Consider the following 23,584-nt stretch of genomic DNA (forward strand, 5'->3'; position numbering starts at 1 on the left):
CTTAATCTGACCCTTGGGGGACCCCAGCCAATCCACGTATGATCTGGCAGCGAGCTGGGAGGGGCCAGAAACGTGGACCGACTTGGCGGGGGTGGGGGGGGGAGGTAGGGGGGGGGGGGGGATTTGGGGTCCCCGAAGACTGGGTTGGGAAACACTGCTGTAGGCAATATAGGAGGAAATCTCTACAAATAGGGGCAAGCAAATGCTTGGGGGACCCCCCCCCCCCAACCGCTCATAGGGTCGGTGTTAAAAGAAGCATCGAAAACCACATTACAAGATGCTAAAGACAGGGCTTTAACTGTGAGCAAATCAATGCAGTAAGGCTTTCGCTTAGCTCGAGGAGGTCCAGCACAAACAGCACCCATAGTTTGTAGAGGCTGACAGGCTGCCATCCATTCAGTGTGTCCGATCTAATGTCAGGGTGACACGATCTTCTGTGTGAAATATCCCATTCGCTTCACAGCTGGGCTGACAGGAAGTGTCCCGGGGGGGGGGGGGGCACATTACCCTCGGTGTCACATGACAGTCACTTGTCACTGCTGAAGCCGCAAAGCTGTGTCTCATTCTGCGTGGGTGAGTGTGGGGGTCGCCCGGCCCCGTCTGACGGCTCTGACCCCACCTGCCTGTCCAGAGCTCCTCCCATTTGTGAGACACAAGAAAACCTGCCTAAACCCCCCCACGGAAAAACACCGAGCTGCAGTCTCACAAAATCCCAGCCAAACCATTTCTTTTAAATACTGCACATTTTTCCGGCTCAGGTAATTGTTCTTCATGCAGGTGATCTGTGAATGTTTCCATTACAGGAATGTTCCATATCTGACTTCACAAGACTAATTAGAATATGATTTGTAGTTATACCATCTTCCTACTGCGGCATCCAGGTGCTGAAAACTGTCACTCAAACAATGTCTGCCTCATGGTCCAGTCCTGCATGGATTCTTTGCATAAACAATACAAATCAGACACTTAAGAATCATGCAATACTGCATGTTCCTGAACCATCACATTGGAATCCCAGGCCGTAACGTATGACATTCTCTGCATTGTTACTGTGTATTACAGTTTAAGTGTATTTTATACCGTATAAATGTGTCTGTCTATCTATCTGTCCATGGTACAATGCAATTATATTACTGAGTAATAGATATATTGAATAAAAACTGTCAGAAATGTTTTAGACTGACTGAGAAAGACAGATTTATTGATTGATTACAGGAACATGACACGATGATATCTCACTGAAACACACAAAACACAGTGTAATGTTCGCATACTAACAAAATCAATCATGGGGTTGCTTATATATAATTGTTACAATTTAAGAAAGCAAAACAAAGAAGTTTGTGCAGTGGATTGATGGGTAACATTCTGGCCTCAAACCCCAAAGTTGCGGGTTCAACGCCTGTCCCCACTTATGGAGATCAATGCATATTAATCTTCATTGTTTTATTTTTGTTTTATTTATGTGATGTGTTTTGTTATGTGTCTTCCAGCAGTTCTTCCTCCTAATTGGCTTTCTTGCAAAATGAAGGTGGGATGAAGACATTGGGGTCTTCGATTCCATAAACGAAGTCGAGGTAACTGGAGGTGGAAGAAAAGGAGGTCAGGATGCAGCACGATGTCACTCACGCCGTCTGCAACCGTGCAACATCCTGAACCGCACGATGACACTCACGATGACTGGAACCGCGCAACATCCTGAACCTCAAGATGACACTCATGCCGTCTGCAACCGTGCAACATCCTGAACCGCACGATGACACTCACGCCGACTGCAACCGTGCAACATCCTGAACCGCACGATGACACTCACGACGACTGCAACCGCGCAACATCCTGAACCTCAAGATGACACTCATGCCGTCTGCAACCGTGCAACATCCTGAACCTCAAGATGACACTCATGCCGTCTGCAACCGTGCAACATCCTGAACCGCACGATGACACTCACGATGACTGGAACCGCGCAACATCCTGAACCTCAAGATGACACTCACGCAGACTGCAACTGTGCAACATCCTGAACCGCACGATGACACTCACGACGACTGGAACCGGGCAACATCCTGAACCTCATGATGACACTCACGACGACTGCAACCGCGCAACATCCTGAACCTCATGATGACACTCACGCAGACTGCAACCGCGCAACATCCTGAACCGCACGATGACACTCACGACGACTGGAACCGGGCAACATCCTGAACCTCATGATGACACTCACGACGACTGCAACCGCGCAACATCCTGAACCTCATGATGACACTCACGACGACTGGAACCGGGCAACATCCTGAACCGCACGATGACACTCACGACGACTGGAACCGGGCAACATCCTGAACCTCATGATGACACTCACGCAGACTGCAACCGCGCAACATCCTGAACCGCCAACCCTCTGGCCCAGCAATGCGACATTTTACACTGACACAGTTATTCGAGAAACATTCTGTTACAGTTATTGTGGTCCCCACAATGTAATATAAACCTAATTCACACACACACACACATCAATTTGTCTTTAGAGGATATTTCCAAGACTAACCAGATTACCAGTAGATAAATACTTCAAGGACCCTGAAAGCTATTTAAAAAGGTATGACACAGAATCAGACACGCAGGCTCACTTACGCAGCTACCAGAGTGCCGACTGGTTTTATGCTGAATACGCTGCTGACAGGAAGGCATCCGGTGTTTGTGGTGGTTATGTAGTATGGACCTGGAGGGAAGATTCACACTCATATGACTACAGCCCAGTTAAATGTAATGTAACGGTGACCATGATTTAGATCATTCACATACAGAAATATAATTTGCTGATAATAATAATAATAATAATAATAATAATAATAATAATAATAATAATAATAAGAAGAAGAAGAAGAAGAAGAAGAAGAATGAGACTTGCATTGGCTCCAGTGGGACATTCTGTATTCGCCCCCCCCCCCCCCCCCCGCCCCCATCTTACTTTCTGTGACACACACACACACAGACACAGACACACACAGACACAGACCAACACAGACACACACAGACACAGACCAACACAGACACACACAGACACAGACCAACACAGACACACACAGACACAGTCACAGACACAGGTGCCAGCACCCTGAGCAGTAACAGAAGATGAAAAGAGAGCAGGTCCACCTTTGATCATCGGGTGGGTTCCAGTCCAGACGTCCACCAGCACTCCTTCCCCAGGGAGAGAAGATCCGATGTACGCCTGATTCACATACTGGGCCTTGGGCGGGAGCTCCATAGGGTGCAGGTCCACTTCGAGCGGCAGGGAGACGCAGGTGGAGTTGGCGTATGAGATCATATACATGACTTTCTGAGGAGAGAGACGGGTTCATTGCCGTGGGCTGGTTCCTCTAGCAGCACCTTGGACCGTTCGCCTGTGAACGTTACTGTGCAGCTATGTGTGGAAGTCAAACCTCAGAGAAGAGCATCAGAACATCCTCAAACACGGTTAAGCCGTTTCCATAAACCCCCTCCCTCAAGTAGAACCGTCGGCCGGGTAGATCACTGGAGAATGATCCAAGGATGTTCATGTTTTCCTGGCTGATGACCTGGAAAAGTAAAAACAAGGTAAGCAGTGGAGGTGCTTCTCACATAGAAGCTTTTCTTCAAGTAACTGAACAATAGGAAAAGAAGCAGGTTCTAACACGGGCAGCTAAACTCACCGAAACCCAGTATGGAAATTATGATTAGGATGAAGAACAGATACTCACAGCAGAAAATGTCCCTTGAAGGAGAGGCGGAGGTTCTGGGGAAAAGGGTGGTTTAGCAGCTGGGGTTAGCATGAAGAGGGCTAGGCTGGGTTTAGGCTAATCTAAGCATTTAACTGTCTCCAGAAATACATTACTGGGGCAACAAGTAAAGTGACTTCAGAGCTAAAATGCTCAGTAACTTAAGGGTCTAAAACTCAAAATCTGCATCCCTAGAAATTTTATCTGCCCAGCACTGTATCAGCACCAACTCAGGAACAGAATCCAATGGACTCTTCTCATGCAGCAGCCACAGGGAACACATTAAATAAAATACACACAAGATATTACTTTAGAATACAGATAAGCTATTTTTTTTTAGGTTACAGTTCCTAAAAACGATGACAGAATTCAACCTTGTGACACAATCTTAACTGGTTTCCGGTCCTCGTAGCCTGGTGAGTCTACCTGAAGACTTCAGTCCTGGTTTGAATTATTCTTTAATACAACCTGCTCTCTCCATGATCGGTTTAATTGGAGCAAAGTTACCCATTCCAGTCTACCAGAACCAGACTTACAAATAACTTCTCTAATCTATTTCATGGAACAGTTACTTCAAGCCTAAATGCACCAATAATCCATGTTTTTAAGCAGAGATAAATATAAAAATTAGTCTTACGACAAGGTTCTTTAGCCAAGACATTCAGAGCCAGGAAAAGGGAGATTGAGATCGTAAGGAGAACCTTCATCTTGTTACGCAGTAAATATTTAAATGCTGCTAAAGTCCAGCTCTGTCCAGTTACTACCTCTGCTAGATGAGCATATATTTATACTATGGGACCGTTGAATGCTTGAATCTGATTGGCTGCCGAACGTTCTGAGGTGTGCAATTATTTTCAGGGAAACGCACGGTGAACGTAGTTCTAGGCAGCTCTCTTGACCGCATTACAGTTCCATATCACTGCGCTTCGTGGCCGCATCACCACCTCGGGTGTGCATTATTTTTCTAATAATTCAACGGCCCTTCGTCAATTATTCCTTACATATATATGTACACACACACTAACCAGCCAATATATGACATAATCATTCCTTCATTTGTCTTGTGCAATATACCCCCCCCCCCTTTGTCAAACGCAGTCCAAAAGTCAAGCTTTCGTTAAAAGTCATGTGCTGTTTGAGTTTAAACAACATTTCTCTTTGTTAGAAATATGAAGATAATGACGGCCATTTAAGTAAGACTCAAGGTCACCCTCATAATGGAGCCAATGGCTGTTATCAGGACCGTGCTTGCGAAACGTGGAAAGGTAAGATGAAGGTGGGCAGCACGTCACTGAGAGACTGAAACACAAGATGATGAATGTACCTTTGAATGATCGCTAATCACATGTTAACATTAGAAAAAAAATCCAAGGCAGCTGTGCTTGGTGGTACAGACTCCAGTTTCTCTGTGACCCTATACTGCAGCGTTTACCAGTCCGGTCCGCGGGGACCCACAGCCGGTCCTCTGCGTGTACAAGAGAACCAGATAGGGAACACAGGGCTGACTTTGGAGCTGGCAGGAAGCACGGAGAGAGCAAAAATCTGGACCGTCTGTGGGTCCCCGTGGACCGGGTTCGGAGGTACTGCTGTACCGGATGAACAGATGGCTGTATATTGAACATTGACTTCAATGACCACCTTCTTTATGCTTTCTACATGCTGCTAGTTGACCTCGCCTGAAACCTTCAGAGAGGTAGTAATATTCATTCTATATCTACCTCCTGCATTTTCCGATATTTCACAGCTTGCTGGTACTTTAGGTTGAAGATGATATTCTGCCCGGAAACTTATAGGTAACTGGATAACCGATAGACTTGACACCGTCAAGCGCAGAAATCTCTCCGGGGGTCTCGTAAATCTCTCCGAGGGTCTCGTAAATTGTTCCCGGTTCCGCAACTTGTTGAAACAACACAGTTAGAGAATAGAGAGGGTGTGGATGGACGTGACACGTGCAGAGAGCCGGAAGCTGAGCTCTTAGCACCTGTTGACTCCTGTGCTTCACACTGGCTCACGCTTCACAGCAGCCAAATTAATCTCACAAAATATAACACCAGCAGGTGATGACAACTGAAGCCAGATTGTGACTGATGGATTATATCAAGCCTCTGGCAAATATTTGATGTTGCGGTACAATGCGGCTTGGAGTCAGCTGGATGGGCTCCTTCACAATGGGCTCCCACCCACTTCGCCCCCATAGAAACGCAACCAGCACACAATCAATCACTTAGCTGCCGAACATTTGATTTGAATAACATTAAGTTCTACTTGTTGCGCAAATTACCTTATGCAATGGATGCACCTTTTAGCTGTTGGAAAAATGCTTAGTTTTACCATTGGATACAGTGCCGGACTATTGAATGATTAGATACTGATCTAACATGACATAGTACTTATCTGGCACAGTGATGGTTGGTTTCGGTGACATTTGTGTTCGATATCTTATGTAATACTTGTCTTTCCCTGTATTGAACTGTATTTGATGATTTTTGAGTCAAGGTGACCCTCTACCAGTCCCGTATGGTAAAGCATGCTTGACACACAGAGGTTTAATATCACAGGTGGTACTTTCTTAATGGAGGAAGGGCACAAAAGTGCTTAATGATCCAAGTATAACGTGGGAAATTCACTACTGGCTTCACCTGCTGCATGCTGGGATATCATGTGGAAAGCAAAGCCTGACTTCCGGGCTGCGGTGCAAATTCTTTTGTGCAGCTGACAGCTGATGTTGTAGTTAATCTTATTTGCTTGTTAAGGCGACCATCATGCTCATGTTAATCAGTGGTGATGTGCCGGAAATCGATAGCGAGATGATAATAGATCAGCAACCAAGGGAGGTCACAGGTCTTTGTTTTGTGGGATAAAACCTACACAACGCGTGTAGTTTGCATGTTCTGTCCATGTCGTGTGAGCTTCCTCCCACAGTCCAAAGACACGCAGGTAGGCATCTCTGAATACTGAACGTCTTCATTCTAAAGCTATTTCAGAATATACTGAACGTCTTCATTCTAAAGCTATTTCAGCATACACTGAACGTCTTCATTCTAAAGCTATTTCAGCATATACTGAACGTCTTCATTCTAAAGCTATTTCAGCATACACTGAACGTCTTCATTCTAAAGCTATTTCAGCATATACTGAACGTCTTCATTCTAAAGCTATTTCAGCATATACTGAACGTCTTCATTCACACCCCTCTCCGGATTTCTACCTTTCAACAATAAGATCCCAACGATTTTGCAGCATCTCTATCCCAGACTCTGATTATCCCAGCACCATTCGTCCAAGAATCCTTCAGGATAATCCAGCAGGAACAGCTGACTTTATTTACGGCTAATCAGAACCACTTCAGCATCTGCTAGGTGAGGAAAATGACCTTTTTAAGTGATTTTCAGTTTAAGCGCTTCAATCAGAGCACAGCTATAACTCCCATTGTAAAGGCCGTGCGTATTTCATATAAGTGAGGAACTGGAGGTTTTTATGTTTAATATTCTTCCCAAGTCATCTTTGTTATTAAAGATAAAAATGTCTGCTGTGGTTTGTGTTCATTGCAGCAAAAGTTTGAATTTTCAGTATGGATGTGCAGGCTTTCCATCCATCCATCCATCCATCCATCCATCTATCTATGCTCTTCCCTTATTTAGGCTTAAGTCCCACCCCCAGATATAAGGATATAAATTCTTCCCCACTCTGGATAACTAAAGATATTCAATCGATGAGAATAAATAAAGCCGTCACGTTGGATATGAACTATTCCAGGCATCACATTCATACACAGATGGCCACCGTGCGTCTCAATCAGTGGAGAGGGGCAGCTTTCGCAACCTGTTTGCAGCGCCGGTGTGTTCCCCCCCCCCCCCCCCCTGTATCAGGTGCGGTCTGATAAGGGAGGGAGGTGACTTCTGCCAAGAAAAAGGTTGAAGCCGACGGCTTGGATAAACATAGAGGAGCGCAGGGACTCGCTCACTGTCCAGGGGAGCGTTTGGCAGAGTGACCCCGGCGGACGGCGTTGATGTGTCAGCGAGTGTGATCGCGACCTGCTGTCTCCGTTTATCTGTGACCTGCAGTCACACAGGAAAGCGGTGCCTCAATCCAGCCAATCCTCTCCTTGGATCAGTAGGTTAAACCATGACTTTTTGCGGAAAGCTACAATCAACACTTTCACTAGGAGGACGGGCGCTAAGTCAGTGATGTTGTCTGGTCAAAGATTCTGCCAGTGTTTACACTGGTATTCCGGTACTCTCCCACGGTCTGGAAATCTGATTTACACAAAAAGCTCAATGTGTCATTCTGTTTGTGGTTGTTTGCACGTCAGACCCCTCCAATGCACGGGCATCCTTTTGAAGATCTACCTTGCTTTATGCCTCCCTGTACTGGTTTGGGTCCTTCTGATGGAGCAGGATTTAAAACTTAAATTGATAAATGGGTGGACATTCTCATTACGTGAAAGGGGGTGCCTGAATTTGCCGCTCGTGGGAGTTTAACCTATAGAAAAATGTTCTGAGGGCAGAATGAAAAATGATTAGGTCAGAGATATAACCAATCAGATTGTAGAGGAGGTGGGACCAACCAATCAGATGTCTTGAAATTTCAGTGTGGATGTGTAGACTTTTCATCCATCCACCAGATGGTGGCAACAGTAGCCCACGTCCTCTGAAAGAAACCACCAAGCGATCAAGAGTTTGCTCAGATGTACGAATGGATCTGGATACGTGTGAAGCTCTGTTCCCTAATATAAACCTGGACAGCATCCTGCTGTGTTTGTTCAGGCCCTGGTTAAGTGTGCAACTGGTGATAATCAGATAAACCACTGATCCTAGAAGGGAGCATAATGCTGCTTGTTGTTTGTTCGGCTAGTTTTCCTCTTTGATTTGCTGATGTTGATTAATGGTTTCCATTTACCATTGTTAAAAGCCTTTGTCCAAGTGATGCCCATTTGAATAAATAAGAGAAGAAATCTGGATTCCTTTCATTTCGATTTCAGGATAAACAACTTCAATACGGCTGTCCTGCTATCCTAATCAACAGGTGGCTTGTAGATTGGGGATACGTGAGAGTGAAATGTAAATAATTGATTCACCATATGCTGTAAACAGTATAATATTTGCAACTGAATAACACTGTAAGGATGGTAGAAAGCTTGGATCTCTGGGGGGTAAATTCAGGTGACACTCTTAGCAGGCCTACTTCTGTATTCTGCTCCCCTTCTGTTCCCTGTCAGGAGGCCTACTTCCGTATTCCGCTCCCCTTCTGTTCCCTCTCAGCAGGCCTACTTCCGTATTCCGCTCCCCTTCTGTTCCTTCTCAGCAGGCCTACTTCCATATTCCACTCCCCTTCTGTTCCCTCTCAGCAGGCCTACTTCCGTATTCCGCACTTTTGAGGTGCCAGCTTGGTCTTACTCCCTTTCTGTGAGCTCCAAAGTCAGCCCTGTGTTCTCTAGCTGGTTCACCTTTGTGAAGCGCTATCTCCCATTTGAATTTTGAAGCTCATCACCACAAATAAAGTCTCATTCCTTCCTTAATCTCCAAAAATTGGACAAATCACCTCATTACTCATAGCCTCCCCAGTCACAATTTCCACACGGTGAAAGTTAAGCATAGGCCTCCTCTGATGTATGTGCACTGAGCTGCCTCATTCTAAGTTAGCGCATTAATCAGTGTGTGAATTGCATTCATTAGTTTGTAAATAAGAACTGTTAAACAGGGCCAGACATAACCCATGTGGTGTAACCGGAATGCCCATTTTCACTTGAATGGTGTGCGGTTTGCCGCCTATATCACCTAAAGCAGCGTTTCCCAATCTGTTCCTTGGGGACCCACAGACAGTCCATGTTTTTGCTCCCTCCCAGCTCCCGGCCTGTGGGGACCCACAGACAGTCCACGTTTTTGCTCCCTCCCGGCTCCCGGCCTGTGGGGACCCACAGACAGTCCACGTTTTTGCTCCCTCCCAGCTCCCGGCCTTTGGGGACCCACAGACAGTCCATGTTTTTGCTCCCTCCCAGCTCCCGGCCTGTGGTGACCCACAGACAGTCCCTCCCAGTTTGCTCCCTCCCAGTTGGGGGCTGGAGTGTCTGTGGGCCCTGGAGGACTGGATTGGGAAACACTGGCCTATTGGACTGACGGGCCCAGCCACTAAAATTAAGAACAAATTTCACACCCCAGCTGCCATCCAATTACCTAGGCAGCCTAGGGCATAAGGTGGGGGTGCACCCTGACTGGGATGCCAGTCCATCACAGGACACCGGCTGGGGTTCACCCTGACTGGGATGCCAGTCCATCACAGGGCACCGGCTGGGGTTCACCCTGGCTGGGATGCCAGTCTGTCACTGGACACACACTATATGGGCAATTTACAGAAACCCCACAACCCTGGATGCATGACGCCACAACACTAACCACTGCACAACCGTGACCATCGAATTTGAGACATCAAAAGCTTTGAAGACATTCAAATCCATTTATTTTTTCCGGCACCTTCCCTTTCATCTCAGCCAACTGAAAATGCAGAAAAGTCAGGAACGGCTGAAAGGAAATAAACAGCGAAGCAGTGACTGAAGGCTGAATTTAAAGGCTCCTCTGACTACCTGGGTGATATACTTCTGTTAATTACCTTCACTCCCTCTCTCTATCTCACTCTCTCTACAGATATGGAGTTTCTATCAATGATCTATGACTTTGCCCATACATAAAATAGGGATGGAGAGGCAATAGAGAGAGAATGTCATATTTGCAGCCTGCCAGGACTGGAATTACACAGTGTTCTGCACTAGCGGAGTAATAATAAGACACTTAAGGGCATATGGGCAGCAAGGCATTCTGGGAATAGACAGGTGATTGTAGCATAGAAGCGAAGACACTTTGACGCCCACAGTAAAGTCTGCCAGGCAACAGCATCAATACCCATCCCATAATTGGCTGATTTAAGTAAACCTCCTCAAATGCCCACACTATATTACTGCCCAGTGAAAAGCAATCCAGTTGGCTAACACCGCGATGGGGAGGAGTTATTTTGCATCAGTACACAGCTGGAGTCTAGAAGCCATTAACCTGAGCGCTTGGTACTTGGAAACGCCAAATTGTGGACACAGCACTCCAGGCTGAATACTGAAAGACAAAAGGTGGCAACAGCAACGTTAAGGTACCAAAAGGTGGCAACAGATAAACAGCGACGTTAAGGTACAGTAAGAAGACGGGGGGATAAGGGGAGAATTCCGTTCATCTCCCAGCAGCTACGTTGTAATCCCCTTAAGCAAAATAATCTTATTTGCTCCAGTAAGATCTACAGCTGTAAAATAAGCAAAATTGTAAGCTAATTGTCAGCTATTATTAGCTGAGAAAGCTACTAATAGGGTTTTGGGACTTTTTGGGCATTGTTTTCACAGAATAATGACAAGAACATGATATTTTTTTCAATCAAACAGCTCCTTACCGGTTTCTCCCCTTGCCCAATCAAACAGCTCCTTACAGGTTTCTCCCCTTACCCAATCAAACAGCTTCTTACGGGTTTCTCCCCTTGCCCAATCAAACAGCTCCTTACAGGTTTCTCCCCTTACCCAATCAAACAGCTCCTTACGGATTTCTCCCCATACCCAATCAAACAGCTCCTTACAGGTTTCTCCCCTTACCCAATCAAACAGCTCCTTATGGGTTTCTCCCCTTACCCAATCAAACAGCTCCTTACGGGTTTCTCCCCTTACCCAATCAAACAGCTCCTTAAGGGTTTCTCCCCTTACCCAATCAAACAGCTCCTTACGGGTTTCTCCCCTTACCCAATCAAACAGCTCCTTAAGGGTTTCTCCCCTTACCCAATCAAACAGCTCCTTACGGGTTTCTCCCCTTACCCAATCAAACAGTTCCTTACAGGTTTCTCCCCTTACCCAATCAAACAGCTCCTTATGGGTTTCTCCCCTTACCCAATCAAACGATGACACAAACTGTTGACCATGTTGCTGGGCCTGCCTTTCATTACTGAGATGACAGGAGGCTTATGCAAGAAGGAGACACACCCATTACCCATAATTCACTGGGAGTGCTGACCAGCCATATACTTTAGTAAACAGGAGTCTTATCCATTCAGGGAACTTCCAATCTTTTCACTATATATACGTTCACCAAAAAAAATAAAACCTCCCCAATTCAGTCCAATTAAACTCATTTAGCTCACATGTCCATCTGTTCAGTTCCTTTATTTAACCCACAGGAGGCACAATACAGAACCACCATTTAACTGCATTAATTACACAATACGGCCTCATGTTTCCGCTGTTAACCCCCACAGAACAGCCCCCCCGACGCCGCGATAACGGGGCCCTGCTGAAAGACGGTGCCTTTAACGATGTCGTCCGCTGGGCTGCCTCTTCCTCATAAAATTCCTGTAATTTAGTTTTGCGTCGGCTGACCGGTACGTTTTACCAACAGGGACATTAAAGCCTGGCTGCATTTGGATAGAGAGAAGCTGTTCATGCCTGAACGCGTGATCCGAAGGGACTGAAACAATGTTAATATTTCACGCTGCCACAATAGTTAGATTTAGGGAAGGAAGGAGCTGGGGTCAGTTCAAATTTAGAAAAACTCCATCCATCCATCCATCCATCCATCCTTAATGAACTCTACACCCGCGTATTTCCCTAAAATACAAACAGATGCTCCGGTCTCTCTGCTCTCTTTCACGTGAATCTTTTCTCTGCAGCCATGTTATTAGTATATGTGCGATTGGTAAATGTCACATTTCTGTACAAACCTTCAACCTTCAAATGCAATCAGTCACGTATCTCCCAATGAATCTCCCCAGGCAGCTCCTTAATATTGGCTTGTGTCACAATTTGCCGCTAAAGATCTTCACCATGGCTGGAGACCGCAGGCATCTTCCAAACAGCAGCATCGATTCAGCACAAACGACGGGCTTCTCACACTCCTCAGTGAGGACTGCAGAGTCCACCGAGGGCCTGGACTAAACGCTACGGCCACAGCAGGTTACTGAGGGCATCTTTATTAGATATGAGCTGCGCATTCATATATTTTTCTAGAAATGGAAAAATTCCTTGTGAAGGTATTTTTCAAGACTTTAAATGTTTAAATATAAAACTTCAGTCATAGATGCTGACAAACACTCCCTGAAAGTCCCTTTTGCCGTCATAAACTGGCTGAGCTCGAGAAAAATCAATGCTGGCTTTGAAGTGGTGCAAATATTTAATTAAAGTAACAAATAACTTTAATGATAATTCTTCTTGGGTGGCTAATTACCTACATTATTCGATTAGACATGACCATAGTCTTAATTACATTTCCTGTTTGCAGCAACTGATGCCTTTCCTCTAACATTTGCGGAGAGAGACGTGAAATCCGCTCGGTCCCTCAGTGAGTGATAACCGCGGTAAATCCTTCAAGCCCTGTTAATTTGTGGAGCCCCTGAGTAAACACTGAACCGTGCGGCATTTGCTTTGCCGGTTTTGGAAAATGGGTGGGAGGCGAAAGAAGAACAAAAGCCATCTCACCTGAGCGATATCACGCGGTCCGCGCCGGGTGCGAATCAGCGACAGGAAGTGACACGGCATGCATCTAGGTGGGTTATGCTGAAGCGAGAGGCACAGCCTGCTGTGGAATTAGAAATTATGAAATCATTGGGGGGTTGGATGAAATGCTGGGAAAAGATATAAAAAAACTCTCCATCCTATATAACAGCGCATCCAATACAGGGTGACAGCCAGTCTGTAGCAGAGGCTGGGAAACAAACACATGGGAGTTATAATACTGGCATTAAATCTTATTTAGTCTACATAAGACAAAAGGTACGGGTTCATACATGCTACCCTGGCTGCTGATACAAGTCTGCCATCGACAAGGGTGGGGTCTGCTGAGGGGTGAGGTTTCGGTTCAGGTGCACGAGGTGGCAAAATGAGCTAAAACGTGTGGCTCTCACAGGTAAACTGTTGGTCATGTGGGGTCCAGAGCCAATCCTGGAAGCTATGGGTTCAAGACAGGGGGTAACTTAAGATGGGGCAGCAACCCTTCACTGGACACACACACCAGTCACATATACTGGCAGTTTGGCAGCTCCAATTCACCTCAGCATGTTTTTGGACTGTGGGGGGACACTGGAGGAACCCAGAAGAGACCCCACAGCGACACGGGGAGAACATGCAAACTCCACACACATGGAGCCACGGGGGAGACTCAGTCCCTGGTGCCAGAGGTGTGAGGGAACCGTGCCAACCACCGTGACATGGCACTGCCACACCTTTGTCAATGGTCTTATGTAAACACATCAAAAACAAAGTAAATAAATGGATTAAATACATATATCTCAACTTCTGGTCATCATAGTTGGATTATCATATTAAATAAAAAAAGTCACAGAGAAATGGCTATTTAAAAGGCATTTATTTATTGATGAAAGACACCCTCTTACTCCTCAACAGAACATTTTCTTAGTAATATTCAGGAGAAAAAAATAATAAAACTCAACCCCATCTTTTTCCACGGTAATGAAAACATTTGTGCAATAAATAATCACAATAGAAAAGTAAACAATAATAGGACCACTGGAATAAGTGCCCAATTTTAATATTAATCTCATCACAACACAATTTGACAGGGAAGAAGAAGAGGAGAGAAAAATCGACCATTTCATACATGACTGCATTAGTGTGATCTCATTCTCCCGGTCGCCTGTACAACAGAGGACTAAGGCGGCTAATTGTAACCTGAGGAAAAACAACAAGAAAAAAACAACAACAACATCTTGGTCTCAACTTTGAACCCTCTGAGAAGTGAATATTGCACATTTCTTCCTTGCAAGACGTACGAAGCAGCAGTGCTCTTCTGACTTTATGCGCAGATTTTAAAAGTTTGCAGAACGAGACATTTACTTGAATAAAATTTCAGAACCGTTAAACAAAAACAAGAAAAATATGCCCAATGTGAGCCTATTTCAAGGCAGGCAGAATGTAGTGTAACTGATCCTTGTTCCTATCGATGATTAACTCTCACACCTACCCTGGGGTCAAATTGACCCCAAACGCAAAGCTTTAAATCCTCCGAATACAAAAATAAACCTGAAAACCCATAATATTACAAAGGTGAACCATTAATTGAGTACACACATACCGATGAGCTCTTTGAAGAGGGATGAAGGAGCAACCTTATGTTCACACTGCTGGGGCACTAGTCAGACCGTACAGCATCCAGACTAACCAGTCACTACCCTTTTGGTTGATAGCGGGCTGGGCTGTGGGAGTCTGTCATGGCCGATATTGGCCTCTGCACCTTGCACTGACACCTGCAGCAGTGAGAGCTCGTGATGTGTTAAAGCTTCCCTGCCTGGCTGATAGCTGTTTGGTTATTCTGTCAGAGCGCCTTCTGCGCCGGCTCTTCACGGCCCATGAACCGTGTCGCCTTCCACTGAGCGCAAGGCGTCAAAGTTCTCCAGGCCAGAAACAGTGAACCCTAAAATACCGAAAGCAATGCTGGTTTGATGTGTCCAAATCTGCCAAAAATGTAGCACCAGCGGAACAGCAGAAGTCTGTGTACTCAGATCTTCTCAGAAGCACCGTGACACAATTGGGACCATATAAAGGTCAAACACAACATCCTCAGATAACCTGATTGGCCAAGATCCCCCAGTAGCTAATTTTACAGCTTACAAGAATACCAAATATGGCAACATAGACAACTACGGTAGCGAAACCCAAGAGAACTGACCAATAGGAGAACCGCAGCTCTCTTCCAGAGAAGGACAGATGTGGTTTATTACAAGGGACTAGTGAACATCTGCATGGAGCAACTCATGGTGCCCCCATACGTTAAACAAGTCCTTGGTATGACGAGTGACGTCATTCCATACATATTGTACATTGTTTAATCCACAGTAAATTGCACCAGTAGCTGTTCCGTAAAGTGAAGGCAACGCCACACACAATAAGCCGCTGACAGGACAGAGGTATATAAAAATTCACAAAGGAAGGACAGAGCCCCCTTTTAAAAAAAACACGAGTTGAAACGAGTTTCCGAAGAAGCGAATAACAGACCCCCCTATTCCTGTGTCATAATTGTTGGTTCCAGGTTCCGGAGAGATGGAGTCTCCATTCAAAACCGCAAAGATTTAAGGAAAAGCTCTGATAGATGCAACTTGCCGAAGGACGGACGTGGCTTCCGCACAAAAGGCCTGGAGGGTGAGGAGAGGCGTCCGCACCCTCGACGGCTAGGTCTCACCGGAGACGTCCTGCGCCAGTTACGCAGGCCAAACATTAGCACCGTTGAAAACTTTAGCGATAAAATGGAGCTGCCAAGCGCTGGCTAAGTTTTACCACAAAATCTGACCCAAAGTTCGACTATAGATTTTACACTCGTGTTCTTTAACAGGTTTAACAGAGGATTTACAAAATATATATATATATATATATGTATATATACTAAAAAACATATTTACTTTATTTAATGATGTCACCTCTTGAGACACATTCACTATATCTCTTTAAAGCACAAACAAATGATACGGCTATCGTAAATACAAAGGTCACCTCTGAAAAATAAGAGGACGAAACCAAAACCTTGCCTATTTCTACACCTTTCACCTGCTGGATGATATCTTGGCTTCTGTGAGACTAAACGGCTAGAAAGGGCCTCACTGGATTCTCCATCTCAGAAGCTCAGCACATAGCAGGAAAGCTGTCCATTTACAGGAGACGATGCAGACTAGAGAGGTGTTCCACACGAAGGTCACCAAAGGGTGGGAACGTACGCATGCAGTTTGCACCATCATGAGTTTGAGATCGGAAGTCTCCCAGTCGTGGTGGATTGGACGGGCAGACCTACAGGGTGACAATACACAGAAGAGGTAGCAGTCTGTCTGACTCGTGACATATTACCAGCGAGTGGATTTCTCAGGATATTAGTGAGACGATAACTTCCAGCTCCCCTTGCTGGTACGTGCGAGGGGATGCAAAAAAAAAAAAGTAATGGATGAGAAGAAATGCGAACTGAAAGAGGGGAAACAGGCAAACACACACACACACACACGCACACACACACACACTTTCTGTTCATTCATTTCTATGAGAAAAATGCTAACGCTAACTATGACAACCGTAACACCCACCCAGCCCTAACCATGACCATAAGTAACTATGACAACCGTAACACCCACCCAGCCCTAACTATAACCATAAGTAACCAAGCAAAATACAAGAGTTTTTGCATGTTTAGTTTTTTCATTGCAGTCACAGATTTTTATTAAATTGAGTTTTCCCTTATTTTCACTTAAGGGAAAAAAACAGGTATTCATCACGTTGTGGGGACATTGTGTCCCCATACGGTAAGGTACACCGGCTCTCTCTCTCTCTCTCTCACACACACACACACACACACATCATCAAACATCAAACAAACCAGAAGACAAAGAGATAGATAATTAAATATTATTATCATCTAATTAGCCAATAGAAACTCTGTAACTGGGTCATTCACAGTTTGGACTCAGGCTAATGTTCTGTTGTATTTCCTATTCTATAGTAGGGGAAAAACTAACTTTTCATTCTAATAGAAGTAGCTAATTAAATTAAATATGGATATTTAACATTTTTCAACTTCAGACAAAAATATACAATTCCCTTTGGTCAATATTATACGTTTTTCTAGAAAAAACATAGCAGAATCCTGTGAGGTGAAGCAGCCTTGCTCAAAGAAACACTGCATACTCTTGTGGTGCTGTGAGTATTTCATGTTAATCTTTTGCCAAGCACCCTAGAATAGAGACATTTAAAACCACTTCCTAAATAAGGTTACATTGAGTGGATGGTGATTCTCACAATCTTCAGGTCCCTCTGGAGTCGTTAGTTCAGCACTGACATTTTTGAGTGACAGTGGACCGAGTCTCGGGTCCAGAACATCACTAGAGGAGACCCTGAGCTCTGCATGGGAGGTGGGCAACAGAGAGGCCTTAAACGGGAAGAGGGGGCCAGGCTGAGTGCCTCTGCGTCGGCCCTGCACAGCACGAACAGCCCCCGGCTTTCCACGGCTGCTGACTGCTACACGCTTCAGCCAGATTTCTGCTCTAAGCTGTCAGTAAACATCATATCCGTCTCTGGTGGCTGAAGAAAGGCGGCCGTTGTGGCCAAAACCCTCGCCACACATTTGACCCACGACGGCAGTGAAATGGCAGAGAGACGGCAGAACAACATCATCACCTTCGCACCGGAGGATTCTGGGAACTGCCCCTTTATCTGTATACGCTATCAGTCCACAGGCATATGCTGTAAAGAGCTGTGGCATACTCTGACTTGTGATCATTTTTTAATTAGTAATTTCTTATTTATTGTTAAGAATTTCTTTTATGCAGTGACCAGTTATAGCATTTTAAGGACTATTTATAGCATTATAAAATTTAAGAAACTCTCATAGTGACTTTATACATACCCACTGACCAAAACCACACCAAAAATAATTTGCCCAGTTGAGATCAGACAATGAATTAGACAAAAGAGACGCTTGGAAGATGCGCTTGGAAGATGTGCTTGGAACGAAACTATGGAAGATGTGCACCTTATGGTGATGTGAATGAGAACGGCGAGCTGGCCATGTGGCACATCCCCATGTGACCACACCCCATCAGGGCGGGGGCAGCTGGGAGGAGAGGGGAGTGGCAGGGATCGCTCATGTGCGGGGCTTGATCATGTGACCGCCGGATGATCATGTGACCGCTCAGCGGGGCTTGATCATGTGACCGCCCAGCGGGGCTTGATCATGTGACCGCTCAGCGGGGATGATCATGTGACCGCTCAGCGGGGCTTGATCATGTGACCGCTCAGCGGGGCTTGATCATGTGACTACTTCGTGATCACGTGTAAACAGGGTTCCTGGAGGTTTTTGAATGGCTCTCCCCATTCTCTCATCGGTGCAGAGAGAATAAATACATACTTCATGTCGTTGGGTGGCCTGTAACTGTGCGTTATGTGTGAGTGGTCCAGTCACGGTCCAGTCACGGGCACAGTCACCCCAGGTGAGGCAGACAGATCGGGTGGGGGGGGTTGGGCGAGTTTTCAGTGCCGTTAGTTTTCACCTCACTGGTGCGTCAGATGCAGGGGGGCGAGAATGACAGTCTCTGCATAAACAGCACAGTCCAGGCGTAAGAAGCGCCCCCCCCCCCCCCCCCGGGCATCCTACAGGAGGTCCATCTTAGGTCTGTAATGGAGCAGAAGCGGGGATTTCTGCAAAAACAGTACAGAATGAGAAGAGACACGGATGAGAAAGGAAGGCAAAGGTCACACGAGTCACATGATCGCATTAGTTTGGTAACAAGGCATAAGCACGTAGTTCCCAGCAGGGTACAATCACTACACACATATACACACGCATACGCACATCATATAGGGGTTTTCCCCCTAATATTCTATATGACCATCTGTCTGTGGAGTCTGAAATAAACAGATTCAGTTTTTCTCCTGTTTCCTTGAGCTTAATACTGCTTAGTATGACTAACAAGCATCATGACATGACAGTATTATGACAGTACTGCTACACAGACTTACTCTGAATGCTTTCATATATAACCAGTGAAATCACCTTAAATCTCCACCTCGTGACGACAACAAATTTCAGCGTGTGGTCCTTGCCTAGGATCTCCTCGTTGCATAAAATGTCGAGCTGTTGAGGGAGAGAAAACGAGAGAGAAAAAGAGAAAGAGAGAGAGAGAGAGAGAGAGAAAATGAGAGAAAAAGCGAGAGAGAGAGAGAGAGAGAGAAGATGAGAGAAAAAGAAAGAGAGAGAAAGCGAGAGAGAGAAAGCATGGATCCCGTAAGTAAGACTGGCTGATTCAGTTTGCGAGCACCAGGCTTTGCAGGGGTCTGTCAGCTACGACCTCAGCACACTTATCTAACAGACTCATTTGAAAGAAATGTTTTCTTCTTCAGCGCACATCAGTCTCCATCCGGATTATCTGCGATCTTCCGCGTCCGATCGATACCTTGTCACACACACAGATAGTCCCTCGGCACAAATACACCAGGCCTGGAACATTAGCTTTCGCGTTAAATTTTACAAGTCACACATAAACGTCAAAGGAGAGGGGTATTCAGTCATAGTAGTAGTGATTTGGTAATTTCACTAACTTACATCATGGGATGTCACCTGCACTTGATCTGTTTACTGACAAAATACAGCTGTAGCTCTGTACTCCATGATATAAAAACACAATGAGTTTTTCTCAATATGCGTACTTCACCGTACTTGTGTTCCTGTGCACCCATTTAACACCATCTTCCATTGCCAAAAACCAGTTCCAATACTCAAGAACAGAAGTCTGAAGGACAGTAAAAATCCCAGGACATCGGTTGCATCCTCGCCAAACGAGACCAATCCCAAATTTCATTGCGCCCAAAGTTTGTTTTTGGAAGGCAAGTTTGCAAGGCCGGTCTCGTCAAGACCACATCTACAATCTTTGTGTTCTTGATATTGAGAAACACCCAATGACCTTGTCATCACTCAAGGTTCCACCTCTTCCTCATCCAGTCCCAACCAGAAGAGGAAATTAGCCCCGCCCCTTTGAGATGTATCTAGACCTTTGTAATCAATCATCGAAACATATCTATAAAACAATAACTTCCCAAGAAAACAAATATCAATCAGTTTATAACATGTCAACATGATTAATTTCAATACTTGGTGTTAGGAAAACATATTTATATCATTTGAGATCAGAAATTTTGCACCAAGAATACACAACTATATTTGATATCCAATATTTAACTCACGACAATGACAGCTCCTATGGGCCACTTTAATGTTAATAGACAAGCGAGTTTGGTGTTATGAGGATTAACGAGCATGGACAGTGGTCTGGAACAAAGCCAGGCTTACACACATGGGACGGGATTTGGCGGGGGGCGGGGGGGGGGGGGGGGGTACCTCGTTGAAGGAGGTGAGGTTGAGCTTCTTGGCGATGAACTTCTTGAGGTGCAGGACGGTTGCCTGGGCGGAGCAGCGGATCCACTTCCTCTTCAGGCCCCGCAGCTTGCTGCTGTTACACTCCAGGCAGATGCTCACCTGACAGGAAGAACTCCCATAATGCACTCTGGCGACACACAGCCCGGTACGAACAGCCCGGTACGAGCAGCCAGGTACGAACAGCCCGGTACGAGCAGCCAGGTACGAGCAGCCCGGTACGAGCAGCCCGGTACGAGCAGCCAGGTACGAGCAGCGCGGGAGGAGCAGCCTGGTACGAGCAGCCTCGAGCTGTGACAGCCCTACTGAATTCCTTGCGGGTGAGTTCCCTCCTTTTTTGGTAACAAAACAAGGAAAGCTAATAAATTACTCAAAAAACTGCCACCCACATCTCGGAGGCTCCCCCCCCCCAAAAAATTACGAATGCTTCAAACACGACCCTTCTCACTGGCCAACATGACGAGCGTGACAAACAGTGGAAGTGAGCACTTTGAAAGACAATGAAGAAAATGTGTTAATCTCCAGTTAAAACAGCTAGAGGCAAAGAGGCCAGCAGCACCTGAGAAGATATCTGCGCGTCTTCCCTAAGTTCACATCTCGCCGAAAGGGGTGTACAGTTCTAACTAAAATTAATGCTTTGATTACACTGAGCTCTGCGGGTGATTTTACCTGCAGCTAAGTAATGCTAAAGAGTGCTTTTAACACAGCACTGGATCGACTGCCTCAGCATCCGGAACAAACTCTTTGTCGTGGAGTTTCTGAGAGCGTCCTGAAGGCCAGCGATTGGTCTCAGGGTCTTGGTGGTCAGGATGGTGGCAGGAGTGAGATATTACTGGCAGCGATGATGCGTTTGAAGACTCATGTCTCCCTGAATGGACTATAGGTCTGGGATGAGGGTCATTAATATTCTTATTGCCAAATTTATTTAATGCAGTTCAACAGCAAACCTGAGGAGAGCCTGGATTTGTATTTGTATCTGTCTTTATTGAAGCAGCAAAATTATTTGTATTTGTATTTGAATTTAAAAAAAAGTAGAAATAGGTGTAACAATCCAGTTTTTGTTTTTACTACACTTCAAATCTTCAATTATTAAAGTGTTAATATAAACGGTGTATAAAAACCATAAACCAATATTACATTTAAGTGTTCTTAATTATTATAATGAACATGTATAACCATAAACATCACTGGAAAGAAAATAATTTTAAACACGACATTCAGTTCCTGATCCACACTCAAAACAATTAACTAAACTTCAAACTAATTAAGTCCCTTGCGAACACTGTGATCCACTTCTCTGACTGGAGGACGCTGAACAGACAGTATAAACAAAAAAAATGAACAAAAAGTGAATACAAACTGTTCTCTCTCAAGCACCGTATGCCAGGAACTAAACCTTAATTAACCCCTGACTCAGAGATCTGGCAGAACGCAAGTTTAATTCCACACACGTCTGGGTTACGTTCTGTCCAGCGGTGAGCAAACATCACATTCACTGTACACCTGCCTGTACATTATGCATCATACAGCTGGCAGAGCAGTCGCTATGCTTACACCAGCTACACGTGGTGCATTATGGGTATTATAACAGACAGGCTATGTACCGCACCATCATACAGCTGGCAGGGCAGTCGCTATGCTTACACCAGCTACACGTGGTGCATTACAGCCACCTACGTCTGCTGTGAGCTGTTTTGATCACGATTTTTATTACGAACGGAAAGACCCAGTGGGTGTTGGACTCCACCAGAGCTGCGCCTTGTCACTGATTCTGTTCGTAACTTTTATTGGCAGAACTCCTAGGTGAAGCCTACGGGCAAAGGGGGTCCAATTCGGGAGAAGCTGCTCCTCCACATCAAAAGGAGCCAGTGAAGGTGTTTCGGGCGTCTGTCTAGGACGCCTCCCTGGGGAGGTGTGTCCCACCGGGAGGAGGCCCCGGGGCAGACCCAGGACACACGGGAGAGATTATGTCTCTCGGAGGAGGTGACTGGGGAGAGGGAGGTCCGGGCATCCCTGCTTAGACTGCTACCCCCGCGACCCGACCCCGGATACGCGGCGGAAAAAGGATGGATGGATGGACAGATCCAGCCTTGTTATTACAGGATACATTATGTCATTTACAAACTGTCTGCCAAAATACAACATAAACAAAAATTCTGATCAGTCTGCACTCTCTCGCCTCCACTCTCCTACTGTCTTCCGTCACGTCAGCACAATGCAGGCAGAGCACAAATAGCACAAAAAGGTGCTCAGAGTTTGAGGAACACCGGCTATTTGAATTTCCCAGGTTTGGCAAATGATTAAAAAAATATCAGTACAAAACAAATATTTGTAAAAACCCGCTATTTGTGCCTGGCTGAATACCGTATTCCGATCCGGCTCCTGCCCTGCTGACCACAACACCAAAGCTCTGCCCTCACAGTTGGAGAAGCCACATCCTTCCTACGTTCCTTCACAGTGTTTACAAACAATCACAGCACTGGACAGCTCCTCCTTCATGTAAGAGAAGACAAGGTGAGGTCACTCATCTGCCCTCTCTATCCCTGCCTCTGCTGCATTAAAGGAAGAATAGAATAGAATAGAAGGCTGAGAGTCCGGTCTCCTGCGGTCTCCTGTAAGGTGTATGAAGTGGCAGGGTGCTGGCAGGGCGGCGCCCCCTACTGGGTGGGATGCATCACAGCCTCGTCTGTGCGTGGATGTACATCAGTGGGGATACAGGTTTCAGGCTCTCGTTATTAAGTACAGAAAGCCGCCCCACCCCCCAGCCTCTTACTATCTCCTCCTGCTCGCCCCCCCCAGCCTCTTACTATCCCCTCCTGCTCGCCCCCCCCCCCCAGCCTCTTACTGGCCCCTCCTGCTCGCCCCCCCCCAGCCTCTAACTGGCCCCTCCTG

The 23,584-nt window shown here is 45.8% G+C and overlaps 2 protein-coding genes across 6 annotated transcripts in view; both read right to left on the reverse strand.

Annotated features, from left to right (window-relative positions):
• Positions 1-1,170: 1,170 nt before the first annotated feature.
• LOC111855386 (ependymin-like) lies at positions 1,171-18,899 on the reverse strand. 2 transcript variants are annotated; one of them, XM_072707141.1, is made up of 6 exons: positions 14,864-18,899; positions 13,252-13,351; positions 3,447-3,581; positions 3,160-3,343; positions 2,638-2,725; positions 1,171-1,581 (listed from the first exon to the last, which is right to left on the reverse strand). In XM_072707141.1, the coding sequence occupies exons 2-6, from the start codon at positions 13,309-13,311 to the stop codon at positions 1,506-1,508; spliced, it is 543 nt and encodes a 180-aa protein (XP_072563242.1). In that variant the 5' UTR covers positions 13,312-13,351; positions 14,864-18,899; the 3' UTR covers positions 1,171-1,505. The 2 variants fall into 2 exon arrangements, with proteins under 2 accessions (XP_072563242.1, XP_023690114.2); XM_023834346.2 differs by lacking the exons at positions 13,252-13,351; positions 14,864-18,899 and adding exons at positions 3,744-3,778; positions 4,399-4,684.
• LOC111855391 (polycomb group RING finger protein 3-like) overlaps positions 18,890-23,584 on the reverse strand; it is a 37,752-nt gene continuing 33,057 nt past the window's right edge. For 3 of the 4 annotated variants that reach the window (XM_023834350.2, XM_072707139.1, XM_023834351.2), the window contains exons 8-10: positions 20,657-20,794; positions 19,316-19,396; positions 18,890-18,960 (exon numbers count right to left, since the gene is read on the reverse strand). In XM_023834350.2, coding sequence (XP_023690118.1) covers positions 18,913-18,960; positions 19,316-19,396; positions 20,657-20,794 — 267 coding nt within the window. In that variant the 3' untranslated portion in view covers positions 18,890-18,912. The remainder of the gene's footprint in view (positions 18,961-19,315; positions 19,397-20,656; positions 20,795-23,584) is intronic. The other variant, XM_072707140.1, reaches the window with a different exon arrangement.

Source organism: Paramormyrops kingsleyae, chromosome 25, assembly GCF_048594095.1.
Source record: "Paramormyrops kingsleyae isolate MSU_618 chromosome 25, PKINGS_0.4, whole genome shotgun sequence".
Classification (NCBI taxonomy): domain Eukaryota; kingdom Metazoa; phylum Chordata; class Actinopteri; order Osteoglossiformes; family Mormyridae; genus Paramormyrops; species Paramormyrops kingsleyae.